This window comes from Pyrus communis, chromosome 7, assembly GCF_963583255.1.
Source record: "Pyrus communis chromosome 7, drPyrComm1.1, whole genome shotgun sequence".
Classification (NCBI taxonomy): Eukaryota; Viridiplantae; Streptophyta; class Magnoliopsida; order Rosales; family Rosaceae; genus Pyrus; species Pyrus communis.
The window spans coordinates 13,956,081-13,976,243 of NC_084809.1; the positions used below are offsets into that span (position 1 = coordinate 13,956,081).

A 20,163-nucleotide genomic window follows, 5' to 3' on the forward strand; every position below is an offset into this window, starting at 1 on the left:
AAACAAAACATTTGGATTATAAGAAAATAACATGTAGAACCTCCTTCCATTTCATTGACTCGTAACTCATGAAGGCACAATTGGAAAGAAAGAAACTTGAGGAAAATAAAAAGCAAAAGAATTTACACAAGAACTCTGTGTTCTACTTCTACCCTATTCATTCATGCTAAAGTGAAAAATAAGGCATGGAGAAGTTGTTCTCCTCTCTCCAATCTTTCTTTTCCTTTTTTTTTATTTTTTTATTTTTTTTTAACCATCTGCTATGCAGATTTCTCAATCATTCGAGACTTATTCTTCTTCTTCTTCTTCTTCTTGGACTTGATTGCACGATCGATGCATTCGAATGCTGCAGATGCTGTTCCTTGCTGCCATCATTTCGTTAAGCGAAAGCCTCTTCTTAGGCCCTGGTTCCGGCCTTTGCTTCGGGGCGCTGTGGGATCTTGACTTGGCATTAAATGACTGAGTGCTTGACATGTAATTTGGGAAGTTTGTGTAAGGCCGAAAGAAGCTGTCTCCACAAACACTTTTAGATGGTGTGCCGGGAGCATTAGAACGAAAAGAGGTGGCAAACCGTGGAGTGTTATGGGCAGTCGAGAACTTGCATTCATCACCATTGAAGTACCATTCAAAATCTTGAGGTTTCTGGCTATCAGGTATAGAGATACGAGTTGGCATTGGGCAGGGCAGCGGTGAGGAGATTGTTTGGTAATGCAGGTCTTCGCCACGATCAGATAATATGGTGTTGAATCTACGAGACCTGGATCTCGGCTTGAATGTGTCAATTTCCACAATTTTCGGGCTTTCATCAAAGCTATCAACCGAAGTTTCATAAGTTGCGGATAGCCTCCTGCTATAAAATTCACTTCTTGCATCTTCAAATCTTTCCTGTAAATATATTAACGAATCAACCACATAAGTAAGAAGCAAAAAATGTACAATGTGATTCAATTTGGTGAAATTAAAGACTTACAACAGACTTCCGGGCAGTGATTTCGGGTAGGAACCTATTCTCTTTATTGAAAGAACGACGCGCACGCTGGTATCGGACAGTAGTCTGTGCTCTAAAAAGAGCTTGCATACTGTAAAGAGTAGCAGCAGCCCGTTTCCGGACAAGAAAGCCTCTAACAAGAGCCTGCAACTTAACCAGTCCTCTAAGAGCACGGTGCGCCTTCCTCGCCTGAAATCAAATTCGATCCAAGATTCAACACAACGATGCGCATAAATAATCATTTCACAGAAAAGGCAAGAAAACCGAAATCATAACAACAAATGGGGTACATAAGATGAAAAACCAAGCCGAAAAATCATTACCAGAAAAAGCAAGAAAACCGAAATCATTAGCACAAATGGGAGGCTGACATTAAAATCATTATCCCGTTTTAAAAACAAGATTTCAAATTTCACACACTTCACATTCGGATATACACAATGATGAAGGAAGAACAAATGTTGGCCGTTCGATTGACAGACGGAAACAATTTTTTGTACTGTTCCATAGGATTTCAAAGCAATTTTGACAAGCTTTGGGAGCAGACACAAACGTAAGACAACAAACGTAAAAGCAAATCTAGCAGTTCCATTGACTGAGGAAGCAGATGTTTGTTCTCTACTGTTCCATTAGGATTTTGGAAAACGATTTCACAACATCCTGGGAGCAGACACGAAAGTAAAAATTAAGAAAACTACTTCCACAAAACCAACCAAAACATACGTTAAAATTTGTTAACTTTTCACGTAACCAACATTCTCAAAGAAAAAGCAAACGTACCAAATAGCCTCTGAAAACTGTTTGAATCTTCATTGCAGCCCATCTCTCTCTTTTCCCAAACATAATCCCGCCTCCACCGCCATGGCCGCCTTGACTTGTCAGCCTCACAACAGCCACAGCCGCCTGTGCGGCGGCCACAGCGGCATCAGCAGCGGCTGCGGTGGCCGCAGCCACTGCAATTGCGTGCTTGTTCTGCTCCTTCTCCGACTCGGCAAGATAGGATCTGAGCCAGGCAGAGTCAGCAGGGACAGGAACATTCGGCGGAAGATTGGTGGTAGTGTCTTTCCCTGACTTGGCAAAGCTCCACCTTTTCTTCTCCTTCCGGTCGCTGGACACGGTGCTGGTGTTGTCGACGTGGTGTTTCTCTCTCTTCATCCCCAGCAAGCCCTTCAACCATTTTGTAGCTCTCCCCATGTTTTTTGCTATCTCACTTTCTCTCTCTAGAATCTGAAGTTGAAAGCTGGAGAGAGAAAGTTAAAAGGAGGCAGGGGTTAAGTAAAGGACAAGTCAAAAGGATCCAGATGGAGTTTATGAAGAAACAAACACCTACAACGCACCAAATGTAGAGAGAGAAAATGAGGAGAGAGAAACAAGTGAGAGTGAAGAAAGAAAGTCGTAGAGAGAGAGAGAGAGAGAGGGAATGTTGAGTTTAAAGAGCAAAGTGGTGAGTTGTGCACATAGGCTATCCCCATTTTTAGTGTCTAGAATTTGGATGAGAGAGAAAGTTTTGAAAAAAACTAAAATCCAAAAACGAAGGTGGGTGTGTGTGGAGAAAAAGATTAACAAACAGAGAGCAGAAAGGGTTCTGCAAGATCTTTACAGGTTGCAAGCAGAGAAGTGTGGAGCAAAAGATTAACAAACAAAATGCATCAGAGAAATGCTAAGGAAAAGATTAACAAACAAAACACTTGAGTTAAAGATTAAAGATTGGATTTTTTTTTTTTTTTTAAATTTTCTTTGTGAATTCTGACAGCTCCTCGTGAAGCACTGTATTACAAGACAAAATCCGTCGCGGAAAGATGCAGATATTCAAAATCAAATTTTATAATTAAAAAAAAACAAAGTTTCAAAAACTTGACGTAAACAAAACAAGAATTTACAAACTCTCACTCACCTCCTTAAAATCTTTAAATTCAAAAAAAGCGCCGGGTTTTACAGTCCCCGCACTTTGTCCTCTGAATATTCTTGGCAAAACTACAACAACAAAAGACAACACCACCACCACCTCCACCGCTTCTCTCTCTCTCTCTCTCTCTCCCCTCCCACTCTGCGTTCTCTCTATAAATTTCAACTTTCTGGAGCAACGTGTACTCTGGATGAAAGATACCCACTGACAATCCCGTGAACCGCTTCCAATTATTTTTAGAAAGCCTCTCCCTTCTTCTCTTAATTTCAAAACCCTTTTGGGTAATAGTACGCTTCTCTCTCACTCCTCCCTCACTCCTCCCTCTCTCTCTCTCTCTCTCTCTCTCTCTCTCTCTAGAAAGAAAAATACCCTTCCATAATTAAAGCTTCTCCCTTCTGCAACTGCAAGCCCCCAACCCTTCCATAATTAAAGCCATAATTTTCTCTGATCTCTCTCTATCTCCCTCTTTCTCTCTCTCTAGAAGTAGACTCAGATTGTGTGGGAGTACTAGAGAACTATAGAGGAGGACTATAAAAAGAGCTGGAAAAACAGAGCAGGCATTAAAAGCCCGCTTACCCACCAAAAAATACTTCTTTTTATAGCTTCTTTGCCCCCCAAGGACTAGTACCACAGACGAGTGAGAGAGAAAGAAGAACCCAAAAAGCCTGAGACTTCGCTTTCCTTCTTGGGTTGGAAGCGTTTCCGTATCTTTTTTTCCCAGTTATTCCCTTTCTCTCCTCTCTCTCTCTCTCTCTCTCTCTCTCTCTCTAGGATTGTTTACTGAGTCTCTGGCATTCTTTCTGCATCACAATCTCTGAAACAGAGCTCTCTGGCATTTCCCAAATCAGCCCTTATCAAGCAGATCTGAATCCATTTGGGGGGTGCAGACATTGCTTATTAAGTAAGTAGGGAGAGAAACAGAGAGAAGGGGACGGGGCAATCTTGGGATTTGAAAATCCATAAACGTTGGGTTTTTGAATTTTTATTTTTTCTTCTTCTGATATTTGGGATATACCAAGTTAGAGTCAGTGATAAATATGGCACTCTGCAATTGACTGTTTGGAAAAAATGTTTTTTTTTTTAATTTTTAATTTTTTATGTTTTATATTAATTTTTCCTTCAAAAAAATTTGACCGAATGCAGATTCCTTCTTCTTCTTCTCTGCAATCTGGTGTGATGAGTGCTGTCACTGAGTTTTAATTTTTCGTATTATACGCTGTCACATGATGGATAAGGAACCTGAAAATAGTATGGATCTTCCTTATTCTTGTTCATTGTTTGGCTAAAATCCAGTACATAATTAAATGCATAACGTTTAACAATAATATTTTTGCATTAATTCAAATTAAATTTCAAAGATTTGGGCGAAATCATAGGTAGAATTTGAAGAGAATGGATTGTGTATGGACACACGTAGAATTAAAAAAAAAAAAAAAAGGGATTGTGCATTTCCTCCACATTACATGTTACAACCCGTTCTTAATTTTACCGTAGATTATGCCCCCGAAGTTATGAATTTACAAAAATGCATCTAAGGGGTTAAGTGTAAATTTCACATGGACATCTAAGCTTATTTCTTATGATGTCTATTTTCTTGCGTTATTTGAATAGTATACGAACACGAGAGCATAAACTGAACATATAAAGAACAAGTTACACACATTTAAACGCGAGGGGAAATTTATGGATCGTTTAGAAATGCTTTTAAAATGTGAAAGTACTTTTGATGAAAATATTTTTGAAAATAATAACTTAGTAAAAATCCAAGTTGATTCTAAAAAAAACAGTTTAAGTACTTCCTTCAAAAAGCATATATTTGATGCTTCTTCTAAAAAGCACTTCAAGTACTTTTGGAATCCAAAATTAATTTTACCAAAAACGCTTTCAGTTATTTTAAAAATACTTCTAAACGAGCCCTTCGTAATTTTGGACCCTCGAGTATTAGCTGTTGGAATCATCCAAACTGCAAGTGGAATTTATTTTAATGTTTCTGTTTAGGATTAGTGCCCTATTTGCAGTGTTCCCTTGTAGGGAACTCCTACACTAAGCCTAGCAGCCCACTAATTTCCTAACCTCTTTCTCTCGCACACCAAACTATCTTCCCAACTATCTCATTCTCTCTCAACACTCTCCCTCACTCGAAGAAAACCCCCATCAATTGGTTCAATGAACACCACCATCTCCGACGAATTTCAGACCACCAACACTACCATTAAAATCTCTTTTCCCTCTGAGCTCATCTTTGATGTCAATTTGGAGAAAAACGAACCCTAAACATCGATTTGAGGAGCTCCGACACGGAGCTACTTTGCGGGCGAGTTTCACTGTTTTCTGAAGAAGGTAAGGCCAAAACCACCATTATTCTCTTCCTCATATTGAGTAGATGAAGTTTCGTTTATTGTATGTGTAAAAAGTGGCGAAGCCAAAAATTGTTGAGGGGAGGGACGAACTTAAAGGAGTGCAATGTTTAAAAAATGACAAACCAATACGGGATAAAAATCAATTGTCGCTAACTTTTCTTGGCATGATGTGGGATTTAGGTTGGCAAGGGTCATTTTGGAGATAGTGTTTATTAATTGCTTCGCGATAATTTGGTGGATAATCAAGCATTCGATGTCTATATCCAAGGACTTATAGTATCGTTTTATTATGTAACTGTATAATGGAAAAAGAAAATATTAGACTCTTAATCCTAGAGTAGACTATACCAATATGACTAATAACTAATTAAACTAACAATTCAATTAATCAATACCAAAAATCATACAAATTATTCAATAAACAAAAATTCAATTCAACTAATCAATATGAATAATCATATACGTTATTCAATAATTCAATTAATCAATACTCATAGAACTCATATCAATTATCAATAATCAATAACCATATTAGACCATCTCCAACCCTGACCTAGAACCTAAAAATATTTAGCCCAAAAACAATTTTTTTACTCCAACCCTTATGGCCTAAAATTTTAGCCCAAGATTATCAAAGAATGAATTAAAGCTATTTTTTTAATTAACTTTAAAAAAAAAATTATGTAGACTATCCTAAATTAATTTTATGAACATTTTAACCTAAAAATATTTAAATTCCGATAAATTTTGAAAAATCACTAAATCAATACATGAAAATCATGATAAACCACATAAACTTAATACAAACGACATTTAATAAACCACATAAACTTAATACAAATGACAATTAATAAACCACATAAACTTAAAAAAAAGAAAGAAAAAAAAGACAATTAATAAACCACATAAGCTTAATACAATCGAAAACTCATAAACTTAATAATGATATCCACCATCTTGAATTGGTGATGGACTTGGGTGATAGTCTTGAGATGAATCATCATCTTGAAATATACTCCTTATGGCATTCCTTCGTAAAATGTCCTTTTGCTTACCATGTAAGTATTTCTTCCTCTCTGGAATGTATTTGTCGACGTCCTCCATCATCAAATTAATTTTGAACCTTTCTTGCTCCCTATCCCCTTCTTCCTTCATGGCCAAACGCATTTGGGCCGATTCTTCTTGTCGAGAGATATGGTTTTTGTTCATTCTTGCAATTTCGCTAGCAAGTTGTGCACGTATTGGATTTGGGACTTCCCTTTTCTCTTTACTTCCTTTTGCCTATCTCTACCCCGGGGCCTTGCAAAAGAAGAAGTTGGGGTCATTTGTTCGACACCTTCATTGTCGGCAAAATTCACTCCTTCATTGACATCATTTGGGGGTGGGGCTTCACTATGAAATAATCTTCCACATTATTGGTTCGCATCTATTCCCCACCTCGGACAATCCTTGAGAATGTTCCAAGCATGATGCAACTTAAAAGCTTGATTTTTTGGTGTAGTTCTTGTCTTGTAAATTGCCATTGCTTTGTCACCCTATGCAACAAATACATAAAAACAATTAGTTGCAAAATACTATTATGTACATGACAACTAAAATATCAACAAAGAAACTCACCATTTCTGAGGTGCCCCTTCCATTAGGCATGTCAACCATGGGTCTCTTCAAACTTCCCTTTCACAAAGTGCATGCTTTGTTGATAATCTTCCACCGATCATAAACACCACCAACTTCCCTTCGACCGGCATTGGAGTTTTCATGGAACTTATCAACGATTTTACCCCACTAAACCTTTCTATTTTGATTCGTGCCGACATCACCATCTTCGCTAACAGAAATCCATGCCAAACATAAAGCAATATCTTCGTCAAAGGTCCAATTACGACCTCTAACATGCTCTTTTGCCATCTTGAAAAATTTGGAAATGAGAATTGGAAGAATTGTAGGAGAAAGGTGAGTTTTGTGTGGATGTTTGAACAAATATATAAGTATTTATAAAGTTTTTGGTTGAATTTTAAGTTAAATAATTTTTCTTTTGTCCCCCCTGAATATTCCTTTATGCCGACAAAATATTCTGTTTGGTGACCTAAAGCTAAAAGATTTCAGCCACCGTCAGCAGAAATATTCCACCTCCGTTGCATGTCAGAGCATGCATGTTCATGAGTATGGATGGGCAAAATACCCATGGGTTTAGGTAACCGTGGTCACCCGCCCATTTAAAGTTTATGGTTACGATTATGGGTAACCATTTAGACGAACAAACGGTTATGAGTATGACCGTTTATCCGTGAAATTTAAATGGATGGTTATGGGTATTACCCGCGGTTATAACGGTTATCCATTGGTTATAGGTATTATCCGTAATTATAACGGATATTCATTTACCCATTTAATTTAATATATATAAAATTAAAAAAAAAATTAAAAATCCTAAATTTTCAATCTCCCCGTCAAACTCAAACAAAAAAAGCGTTCTCATAGAAATGATACGAAAAAAAGTAAATAAACTGAGAATTCGGGGCACCCCTAACGATGCATGCATACAAAGTTCTAACTGTCAGGAGTTCAATGATCAACAGAAATGTCATGGCAAAGTCAATGTCGAGCAATAGAATATTAAACTATCTTCAAATAATAACTAATTAGACCTCAATGATGCAAAGCCAAATACAAGAGACCGAGCTGAAGAAAAAAAAAAGAAGCAAGTACAACTTAATGTATCGTTCGTAAATTATTATTTCGATTATTAGAATTGTATGAGAACTTAAATAATTAAAATAAAAAAATGCATACTAAAATATACCTATAAAGGTATTTAATTGTCAGAAAGCAAAAATTATGACAAATTTTTCTTTTGTAAATTTCAAGTTGTTAAAAAAAAACATGTAGACGGATGAAAAAAAGGTAAATGAGTAAAAAAAGGATAAACGGTTTCAAAAACGGGTAAATGGGTAAACGGTTATAGTTAAATGGATAAATGGTTAACCGTTTATAAACGGTTATGAGTATAGGTATAACCGTTTATTCAATTACCTAACGGGTAACTAGTTATGCGGGTATGAACATAAACGGTTATAAGTAAATAACCGTGGTTACCTGCCTGTCATAACCATTATCTATCCCTATGCATGAGTCATTTTTTAAACACTTTTTAACTCCCGAATCGAGCAAACATAGGGAACTTTTGAGTTTTAACTTTTTCCTTGGTTGTTGTTTAAATTAATAATTTGTATTGCGATTTCTCATGTAGATTAGGGGCGGAGCCACCTTGTCATTGACCCTTATGACATGTTAATGATTCTCATTAAAATAGTATATATTATATTATAATTTATTAGAATTTGTTTGGTATCTTATTTAATTTTTTTTTATAATTTCTCAAAACATTTCTTAAGAATTTTTCTTGAAAACAATTTTTTTTATAACTCAAAAACTTGTTTGGCATGCGATTTAAAATTTTTAATTCTTACAACTTAAACTAGAGAAATAGATCCAAAAAGAAGAGGTCAAGAGAGAAAGATGAGAGATGAGGAAATAAAGTAAGAGATGATTGGACGAAAGAGAAAGAAGTGAGAGAATCGGATGAGATAGAAAGGGAGAGGAGTGAGAGAAAGAATAGAGAGATAGAAAAGAACAGATTGAAGGAGAGGCGAAAAAGGTAAAAAAAAAAAAAAAGATAGAGAAGGGGGAGAGAGAAATAAGAAAAGAGAGATAGATTTGGAGTGAGAGAGGAGGAGAGAGAGAAAAGAAAGGAGTGATATTAAATTTAAAAACTTTAAAAACTCATTTTTTGTGTTTTTAGAGAATAAACTATATTTTTGAGTTAATTTTGAATTCAGTTTTTGAAAATAGTCATACCAAATAAGTTTTTAAGGGCTAAAACTTGAAAATTATTTTTGAATTTAAAAAGTTGAATTCAAGTAGAGTACCAAATAAGCTCTTAATGATCTGCTATATTCATATATATATATATATATATATATATATATTGATCTTTGTAATCACTAAACAATTTAATCCCTATTTATTAGTTGACGGAAGAGTCCTAAGATGGTAGAGTTGTTTGTTATCTTTTTGTCTTCTTTCATTATTTACTATATTTATATTATTTAAAAAAAAATAACACAAACTAATAATGTAATCAATTAATCACCATTAAACTTTTCCTCCATCAACAAAAAAAACTTTTAAACTTCACATATTCAGAGAATTGGCCATCTCCAACTCCAAGACAGCAAGCCTTCACTAGTTCATCTTTGGATTTTTTTTAATCAACAAATCAATTAGGTAATTCTTAACTTTTAGTTTACAATTTTCTTTAGGATTTTGTTGTTTATATATCAAGAAAGACAACATGGTAATATACATCGAGAAAGATATCTTCGATAATATGGACAATGATGTGATTATGAGAAGATTTCAGACTATGAAAATTCGTCGAGGGCAATTGTAATAGTAGAATGTTTTATGAATACCTATTAAGACTAAGGATTTGTTATTTTTATATGAGTTTTTCTTATTATCTTTTAATTTTATAGTCTTTTAAAGTTGACCCTTTATTAAAAAAATTTCTAGCTATGCCATTGCATATAGGAGAGACTTATTGTTAGAATTTCAAAGGGGAGATGAGGCAGGCGGCTACGACCGACGACTTACCAGTGAGCGGGTCTTTGTTTTCAACTATATATATGTCATATGGTTTCCGTAACTGTTTTTACGAATACTCGTATATCATGCCATGACTTTTATGTAAAAAAATACAAAATATTTTGTACATTATTATTGTTGTGATTTATGAGCTTTATGAATCTGACTATGGCTTGATCATATACATACTTTATCTACTCATCATGTATATTTGCACGGTGTTTATAGTCCGGGATCAAGACTAGATTCACATGTATGTTTACATGCAGCTTTACGTTCACATTGGATCCATTGTAGGTGCCAGACTGTACTAATTTTTCATTAGGTAACTAAGACTCATATGTGATGCGCTTAGCGCTAGCTTCACGTATATGTACTAGGAGAACGTAAATTTATACACTCAGCGTGTTCATGTAGCTCTTTTTTGCATGAACTCATGTGCATGCATGTTTTGATGAGCATAACATAACATATTATATTATATTATATTGTTGAGATATTTGTGATGGACCTCTATCCTTGAGATTTTATGGTTTTATTTGGTACTTGATTTTCATACTTACATAGTATAGTTTGGAAACTAAGGGTTTTACAGTAAAGGGGTTACTATTTTTAAAAAACAAAAGGTTTTAGAAAACTTTTATTTTTGCTCACTCACGTTTTTTGTTTTGCACCATTCCGAGACTAGTGGATCTACATTGGTGGAAACGACGACTTTCGGCATTCGCTAAATCTGCTTCCTATCATGTAGGAAGTTAATTTTTGTTAGTTTGTATTAACACCCATCTTATCCTTTATTTTTTATGCACTCTTATCTATGCTCTAACACTGTATATGTAATAAGGACTTTTTCCCACACTACGCACTCTTGTTTTAATTTCAAATTGGGTTTTTATTACAAGTGGTCATTCAAATTAACCATTATCATCAAGATGGTCCTTGAAAATGAAAATCAATCAATGTAGTCTCTGAATATCAGTATCGCAAATCAATACAGTCATTTCGTTAGAATTTTGTCAAAATTTCTGTTAATGTGCTGATGAGACACATAGGTGGACCCACAAGTCTACTAAATATAGCCACATGGATAAATTATTGAAAACTATATGAGAAATTAATCTAAAATCAATTAAAACGAAATTCAAAATAAGTAAATCAAAAAAGCAAAATCCGTTCAACGGTACAAGAAACCCAGGTCCCGAGAAAAACAACGTCAGGGGTGGGGTGCAGGTGGGAAGATGGTGGCTGAGGTGGGAGAGATGGCAATGGCAAATTTATAGCTTTTTAGCCAAAATGGTCTTTGAGATTTGCATAACACATCACTTTGGTCCCTGAGATTGTCCACCATCCATTATTTTGGTCTTTTCGTTAAAAACTCTGTTAAGTGGTTCCGGAACTCATACTTGAAGCTGAGATTTTTTGCCAGAAGTTTGGGCAATTTTCAAAGCTTCATAACTCAATCATTTCTTAACCAAATTTGACCCATAATATATCAAAATGAAGATAGGAAAGTGTTGAACAAGATTATACCTATTTGGAAACCTAATTGTTGCCAGAGATGGCCTGAAAATAGTCTGACAGGTGACTGATCTACAGGAAAACTGGAAAACTCGCTGGAAACTGGGTAAACTTTAAACGTTCATAACTTCTTCAATACTCAACGAAATCGAGTGATTCAAAATGAAAATCATACTTCTCGATGAGACAAAGAGAACGGTACATTTTTTGCAGATAAATCGTCGTGGTTTGGCCGTAAAATGGCTCGAAATTGGCTAACTCGATGAAACCAAGACAACCATTTTCGAACCGTTTTCCGGCCAAACCACGGCGATTTAGCCATCAAGAAAGCTACCATTCTCTTTTTCTTGTCGAGAAGTATGATTTTCATTTTTGAATCACTCAATTTCGTTGATTATTGAAGAAGTTATGAACGTTTAAAATTTACCCAGTTTCTGGAGTTTTCCAGTTTTCCCGTGGACCAGTCATCTTTCAGGCTATTTTCTGGCCAAACCATGACTAGTTGTCTGTTAAGAAAGGTACCATTCTCTTCGTTTCATTGAGAAGTATGATTTTCATTTTTGAATCACTCGATTTCGTTGAGTATTGAAGAAGTTACGAACGTTTAAAAGTTACACAGTTTCCGGGGAGTTTTCCAGTTTTCCTGCGGACCAGTCAACTTTCAAGCTATTTTCCGACCATCTCCAGCAACCATTGGGCTTCCAAATAGGTATAATCTTGTTCAACACTTTCCTATCTTCATTTTGATATATTTTTAACGGAATGACCAAAATAATGGATGGTGGACAATCTCAGGGATCATTTCTATTGATTTTCAATCTCAAGGACCAAAGTGATGTGTTACGCAAATCTCAGGGATCATTTTGACTAAAAAGCCTTAATAAGCCCATGCTGATTATTATCATCGTCGTAATACATATTTCACTAGCATTGAACACATCCATTATTGCAGCTATCGTCCAACTCTGGCTTCTCGAGTTGCAGAGTCCCTAAGACCATCTCCAACCAAGTCGGCAACAGGGCTATAGGCTAAAATATAGCCCGTTTTGACACAAAACTCATTTCCAATTGAGGGCTGGGCCAAAAAAAATTTGGGACCCATAAGCCAAAATATAGCCCAATGGCCAAAGCGGTGGCCAAACATAGCCAGACAGCCAGCCTGGAAAGTTGGGCCCAGTCATGCTGCTAGCTGACAGCATGTAGCATTTTTTTTTTCAAAGACGAAATAAAAAAAAATTAAAAATTCTAATTTTTTTTTCCTACAAGTACCTTAGCCATTTCTATACAATTTCTCACATCTTTTTCACCCTTCCATACTATCTTACCTCATTTTAATGTCTAAGTTGTTAACATGCAAGTAAAATCAAAATATTTAATAACATGAAACTTAAAACAACGTTCAGCGATAAGTGGCCCTCAAAATATGTTCAAAAACCTTGTTTTTTAGCCCCCTTCGATTAGAGATTGTATATAGATATGATCTGACACTGTTCATTAAAAAATAATTTCTTGCAAAGTTATAATCTGGACGGAGGCTAAACGTAGTCCCTTCAATTAGAGATAACCTAACTTTGCTTATTCTTGTTTGGCTTTGATACTTCTACTGGCTAATGAGGGAGTGGAGTTTTGGTTGTTGGCGCCAGGGTTCAAAAAAGCAGCAGCCAAGAAGATGTCGTCTTTTTGTTGAACACCTTTTATTTTTATTTTTATTTTTTTGAAGAGGAAAGCTTTTATTTTATTTTTTTGTCAAACGATAGATTTTGTTAGATTAGATGTTAGATTAGCCACCGACAGAGTTTGAACTCATGTCATTATGTAAGAGCTCAACACCTTTCCACCACTATGGTAAAGGGCCACTTGATTCAATTTTTTTATATTTTTTAATCAGTTTTAAACTATTTCAAATTAAATTTTTGTATAGGTTTTAATGAATTTATGTGACAATAATTTTATTCTACATAAGTGCCACATAAGCAAACTAACAGAAATTTTGACGAAACTCTAACACAAGGGCTACATTTATTTGTGACACCAATATTCTGGATTATGATTGATTTTCATTTTCAGGAACTATCTTAATGGTATGGATCAATTTCAGGGACCATTTGTAATAAATACCCTTTCAAGTTTTAAGTTATTCGTACTTTTTTACATATTATATTTACTTTGTGGCTTCGTCACTTTTCGAGTATCGACTAGCACGCTTCAATTTTGATATCCACGTAGATATCTAGGTCGGGTTGTATTTTTGTAAGTGTTGAATTGCTTTGTTGGTTATGATTTTTTTTCTTCAAACTTTCTCATATTTTAGTTTGGATTAGACATTAAAGTACCAAAATCTATTGTATATAAGAAATAAGGAAAGGCCAAAACTAAAAGGGGTAGTGTTGATGTGCCTATGAGTTTATATAGTTTTACACATTGTTTGATTAATAATTTCATGAGGTGCAGGTGCAATGGTCTTTTTTTCAGTTAATTAATTGAGGTGCTAGGGTCTATACACTTTGAGAGAACTAATGAAATTGTGGGCATGCTAAAGGTTTAATACAGTTGACTTATAGAACTTTAACCACTTGGGAACTTTTATTTTTGCTCATACGTTTCTGTTTTGCCCCCTTTCAAAGCTTAGCGACTGTACTTCGGTGGACACGAGGATTTCTAGCATTCTCTTATGTCCACTTTTAATAATATAAAAAGTTAATTTTTGTTAGTTTGTATTAACAATCATCCTATTCAAGATGAGAATATCCTCCATTTTTGCTGCACTCTTATCTATGCTCGGACACTATATGCTTGGTAATAGGAGTTGTTTCTCGCACTGCCCACTCAAGTTTTAATTTAAGTTTTAAGTTATTCGTCGTTTTTATTTACATTTTTCGTATACTTTATATCTCCTCATTGGAGAGTTTTCCGGCCAATCAAAAATGCAAAATACACCTTTCAAAGTATTCTACATGACTGCATCTTTTATTAGAGATGCCCTGAGAAATAAAAAAAATTAAAACATGTTTGACATCAATATCTAAATGAAAACAATAGAGGTAGTGGTGAAAATGGTTGTGCTGATGGTGGTCGTCTAGCTATTATGAACGAGAGACACGAGGCAATGGTGGTGGGAGTGACAGCAGCCTAGGTGGTGTTGTTGTCAATAGTAAGATGTATGAGTAAATGCACTTAAACAATTGAGTGACTGACGATATCCATTTACGAAATCATGCCAAAAATATGTGGGGAAAAAAGTAGGATTGACTGAAGTTGCAGCAAAATGAATTGGCAGTTGCATTGTGAAGATTACAATCCTTATGGAACAGTGGAACTTTGCAACAGAAGGGGACCAAGCTTTGCTGCTTTCTTTGTAGGTTTGCAGCCATTATACGAACTTTGCCATTAATCTTCTGAACCCTATTACGTGTAGTTGTATAACTTGTGTATAATCAGTACTAGTCCCAGAGCTTTCTACGTCCGTACACATACATTAATCATTATCTTTCATTCAACAAGTTATCAGTTTTGGACCATGATCAGTTGGGTGGATTTGGCAACAAGTCATCGGCAACGACTTGCATATCCAATTTATATCCCAGAAGGCCCAAGTTGTCTAACATGTTACATATGAGACATCAATCATGCCCAACTTGTCTATGTTCAAATTTGAATTTTTTCGGAGTTGTTATTGTCTATCTAAAATTTCATCATAGAATCTTCTTACTTGAAACATATGGGAAAAATTAAGGGCTGGTATGATATTGTTGTGTTTTGAAAAAAAATTGTTTTTGCTGTGCTGCGAAAATAAACAGCTGTGAAATAAAGCAGTAGAGTGTTTGGTAAACTTTTTTTTGTAAAAGTGCTTTTAGCAAAAAAATCAGTGTTAAAGTGTTTGGTAAATTTTTATGTAAAACCGCCGCGACTGTGTAAAATGACTAAAAAAGATATGATGTTGAATATTATATAATATTTTTTTTATCTTTTCTTTTATTATGACAGAGAGGACGGAAGAGAGACGTGGCGGGGTCGGCAACGAAGTCGACAGGTATAATGTATAATTTATTTAATTGCTAAAGGCCATTTTGCGTATTGGAAAATTTCATTAAAGGCCTCAGTGCCTCTTGCGAAATCAATTAGCGCAGAAGCTGGGCAAGCAAAAAAAGCCGGTTTTTCAAAGTTTGGTTTTGCAGCTTTGTGTTTTTTATTTTTTTTTCACCCAAAATTGTGAAAAAAAAAGCTAAAGTTAAATGTTTGCCAAACAAAAAAAAAAAGTCCATTTTTTTTATACCCACTTTTTTCAGAAGCACTTCAGTACCAAACCAGGGCTAAGTATGAGACTGTTTGATTTGACCTACTCAATACACAAATTCCAAAACCAATTGATACAGTGAAAGATATGTACATGTATGTTTGATAGTGATTTTACAATTGCTAAACCTTTAAGTAACCAAAAATGTTTTTGACAATGTTTAGATCTGGTTTGGTACTGAGGTGATTCTGAAAAAAGCTAGTATCAAAAAAAGCTAGGAGTTGTTTTTGTGTTTGGTAAACATTCAGTTTCAGCTTTTTTTCACAGTTTTGGCTGAAAAAAACCAAAAACAAGAAGATGCAAAACCCAGCTTTGAAAAACCGGTTTTTTTTCACATCTGTTTTACATAAAAGTTTACCAAATACTATAATATTGCTTCTTTTTTTTCAAAGCACTTTTACAAAAAAGTTTACCAAACACTCTGCTGCTTTATTTCATAGCTGCTTATTCTCACAGCACAGCAGAAGCAGTTTTTTTTCAAAGAACAATAATACCAAATCAACCCTTAATATTAAACGTTTAAAGTGCTTATGAGCTTGAAAAACACTTAAAAGTTCTTGGTCTGTAAGCACTTGCTCGACGCTCTCTGAAGAAGTACTAGGATTTCAAGGCAGTGCTTAAGATTTTTATTAAAAATTTCGATGTGCTTCTACTAAGATTGCTACTAGTAAAACATTTATAAATATGTGCTCTTTGGACAAAAATTTCTAAATGGACGCATTTACAAATGTATTTTGTATACAGTTTTAATCTCATTCTTTATGTTTTGATTTACGTGTTTCTAATAGCTTTAACACCTGGGAGAACAAATATCACGGGAAGAGGTGGCGGTGGGAGATGTAACACCCTAAATATTTTTAAATATGTAATTTAGTTATGAAATTCAAATTAATTGATGATTTTGAAATCTAAGTGAAGGGAAATGTGAAATCATGTTCCCAGATTTTATTATTAAATTAAATATTTTGCAGTTAGTACAAGACATTTATATTTACCGCGTATATTTGTTCAATAAGTGAAAATGATGAAAATGCCCCTAGTTGGCTAAACCAAATTATACGATGACGTACTTTATCCACTTTACCTTATATGTTTTGCCGTATTTCTTGGCATGTTTAGATAGAGCTCAATCCTATGAGCACATAGGCGAAAACCGTTTGCCAAACGAAATTATAATGAATGAGATATAAACGAACAAAGACAAGAGCAAATAGGTCATTTGACCATTAATCTAGAAGGCTCCAGCTTTGCTGGAGTAGATAGTGCAAGCCACATGTGTGGCTGTGATTAGGGAAAGAAAGAAAATGAGAGAAAGGAGAGGGGATAAGGAACAATGGGGAGATGAAAAATGAGGGAAATGAAGGAGGAGAAGAACCGGCCAACCTGGATCCCACGTGACCCGTTTCTGACTTGACTACATACCTGGTTTCTGCACAGTTTTTGTCGCGATTTTGGTCGTTTTTTTGGCGAATCACGACCATCCCCCACCACCATTCGTCATCTCACCATTCCTCCTACAAATTCCGCCGCAACCCCAACAATGTTTTGTCTCATTTCGTGGTGCATAGTACCCACGGGCCAAGAACTCTTTGGCAGCGATTTGCCACTTCTGAAGGTAGTACAGTTGACCACCACCCTCATTCAACTCCTTTTGAGGCCAGGAACAAAGCCCAAACAAGTTTGGGGGAGGCGAAGCTGCGGATTTGACGAATCTAAGAACACCAATTTTAAGGTTTCTGACGGATTGTGACTGATTTCAAATGTTTCCTGGCCGAATGAGACTTTGACACAGGTATGAAAACTATTTCTCTCATTCAGCTCTACATGCCCATAAAATTTGGTAGAATTTGGAGTTAGTCGGAAAATTGGGTTTCCGTTCGCCAGAAACCGACATCTGTGGCGGCACATGGCTAATGGGGCGACTTTGCCTTTTTAAGCTAATTTCTATATTCTGAATTCATATAGGATATTCGTTTGATGTGATTCGATTGTTTGAATCTAGTATGGAACATATCCGCCACTTAAATATTATTAGTAAACGATTTAAATACGACGGTGAACTACGAATGGCTTGATCCTGCTTGAGGGTACGTAGGCACTCCAACCAGGAGGTTAGATGCAGCCATAAAGTAATCGAAATAAGTTTATTGTGGTTAATAGGGTTGTAATTAACTATCACATTGTTTCGACCTACCACCGAATTTTGCTTCCGAATAATTTTTGGGTCGTTATAGGGGAGTAAATAAAGTGCAGAGGGGACTAAGTCATAGTTTTGGTGTCTCTAAGTGCTTTTATTTAGTGGTGGACTATCATAGTTGTTAAGTCCTTTCTTTTATGTCTTAGGTTCAAACCCTTCCCCTCTTTTTATTATAGAATATCGATTGTAATACAAAAATATTTAATAAAAAAAACAATTAATTTTAAATTATAATGCAAACTTTTCAAACAATTTAAGGAATTATTTGTTTATCCATGTAGCGCAAGTTTGACGTATCTGTCAGAGAAATTGTGGTATTCATATTTGTCATGTCATCACTAATGACCAATTTGAAAAAAAATATAAAATATGCAATAGAGGTGTAACAGTACTGCAACAAAACAATAACTTTTTATATGACATTTCAATATTTGAAAAATTATGCAAGAAAAATGAAATGTTGACAAACTTAGATGGTGTAAAATGTAATTTCCTCTATTATTTGTTTTTGCTTTTCAAAAGCAATTAATGCACTTTTTTTGTGAAAAGTATATTAGGGTTGGGTTTGCAGAATCAAGAAAGTTAGGTTTTAGATATGGTTTTGGGTAAATTTTATGGTTTTGCGTATAGTCGTCCTACTGAATTTCAGATTCTTTCATTTTCTGGCCTTAGTTATTTAGGTGGTACATTTAGTTTTTTTTTTTTTTTTTTTTTTTCCGAACTCATATGTTACTTGCCCTCCATTTTATCTATTAATTAGGTTTTTTTGGTAAACTAATAGGGTTAGTTTCCTCCTTTTCAAACATTTGATGCATAGTGGCTCGAGTGGAGGTTGTATTTTGTAGTCAGGTAAATTGATGATGAGCGTGGATGAAAGATTGGAGAAGCTTGAGATTCAAGTTAGGTCTCTTGTTTATTGTCAAGAACAACTTTCAAACAAGTTTTCTGTGCACTTCAATAAGCGTAACTTCGGTGCCTATTGTCGATGCAAATTTCTGTCGTCTTCAATCTTGACGAAAATGCACTTGCAAAACAATCAATACCTTTGATCAAAGACCTAAGCCTTACGCGACCACGAGGTTGGGGGGGGGGATTAGGCCAATGGATCTCCGATGCCTAAGTCAGTTTCTCTGAGAAGAGTAAAGTGTTTAGGGCTTTTTTAGGGTAGTAAAAGCTTCTGAAATTTTGTAGAATATGAGGTATATAGGGGAGAGGGTCGGCCATAGTGTTAGGGTTTTACCCTGCATATTGCGGCATTTTATTGGTCAAAGTTTATGGAGAAATATTCTCAAGATATTAAATAGGAAATAATGTCTTGAGATAATGGAGTAAATATTCCTAATTGATTTAAATTGGGATTACTTACTTGATTGAAGTTAGTCTTCAATTGAAAATGTATTAAAGATAGGATTTGGGTAATTAATCCTTATCTTTAATACTGTGGACGGTCATATTCAGCTGCTGGGTCTTTCAGGGGTGTGAACTGCACGTGAGAGTATATGAGAAGCCTGCCTATTTATTGAGGGCAATCTTGTCCTTCTTGAGCAAAAGTCCACGTGTCACCTCTAGAATTTTTGGGATTATTTTAGGCTCCATAAATGCCCCACACCAACTAGGTTGCACGCAGGAAAATGCAGTAGGTGTAGAAATCCCAATCTAGATGGGGCTTGTAGAGTTGTTTCCCAATTTGAACTTGATCTCCTTTCTTGATTTGGAGATAGACATTTTCTAGGAAAAGGAAACCAATTGCCCCTAATACCTATTTAATTCTTCCTTAAGCTGGGGATTAAATAAATTTGGAGAACAATCATCATTCCAACAAGGAAGAGAGAAGCCAAAGGATTTTCCCCCTTCCCTAGCTTTCTTCTTATCTTGCCCTTGCAAAGAGTCATCTCTCATTTTTGGGAGTCCTGGGACTTGAAAAATTGGCTCGGCGAAGACCGAGGATGTGTGAAACACGTGGTAAGGGTGCCATAGGGCTGCTAGTGGCTTGGCATGGGGTCGGCTCGGCTTAAACCGAGATGCTGGTGACTTAAGCTAGGCTTGGCACGCGGCTGGCATGGGCCAGGTGATAGCTCGGAATGGGTCGAGGGCGCAGGGGTGGAGTGTTGGGCTCAAGCCTGTTAAAATTCAGAGGAAAATGAGAAAGGCGATAGGTGTTCACCCCCTCTCGCTGGTGGACTAGGTCGAGAGGCCATTGGGCCGATTGTGGTGCGCTGGATATGAGAGAAAGAAAGAGCCAGGTCTAGGTTG

At 35.7% G+C, this 20,163-nt stretch overlaps 1 protein-coding gene across 1 annotated transcript; it reads right to left on the reverse strand.

Moving 5' to 3' along the window:
* Window positions 1–288: 288 nt before the first annotated feature.
* On the reverse strand, window positions 289–2,182 carry LOC137738924 (protein IQ-domain 26-like). The gene is made up of 3 exons (XM_068478391.1): window positions 1,769–2,182; window positions 971–1,177; window positions 289–885 (listed from the first exon to the last, which is right to left on the reverse strand). Exons 1-3 carry the CDS (start codon window positions 2,180–2,182, stop codon window positions 289–291), a joined length of 1,218 nt encoding a protein of 405 aa, XP_068334492.1.
* Window positions 2,183–20,163: the final 17,981 nt, after the last annotated feature.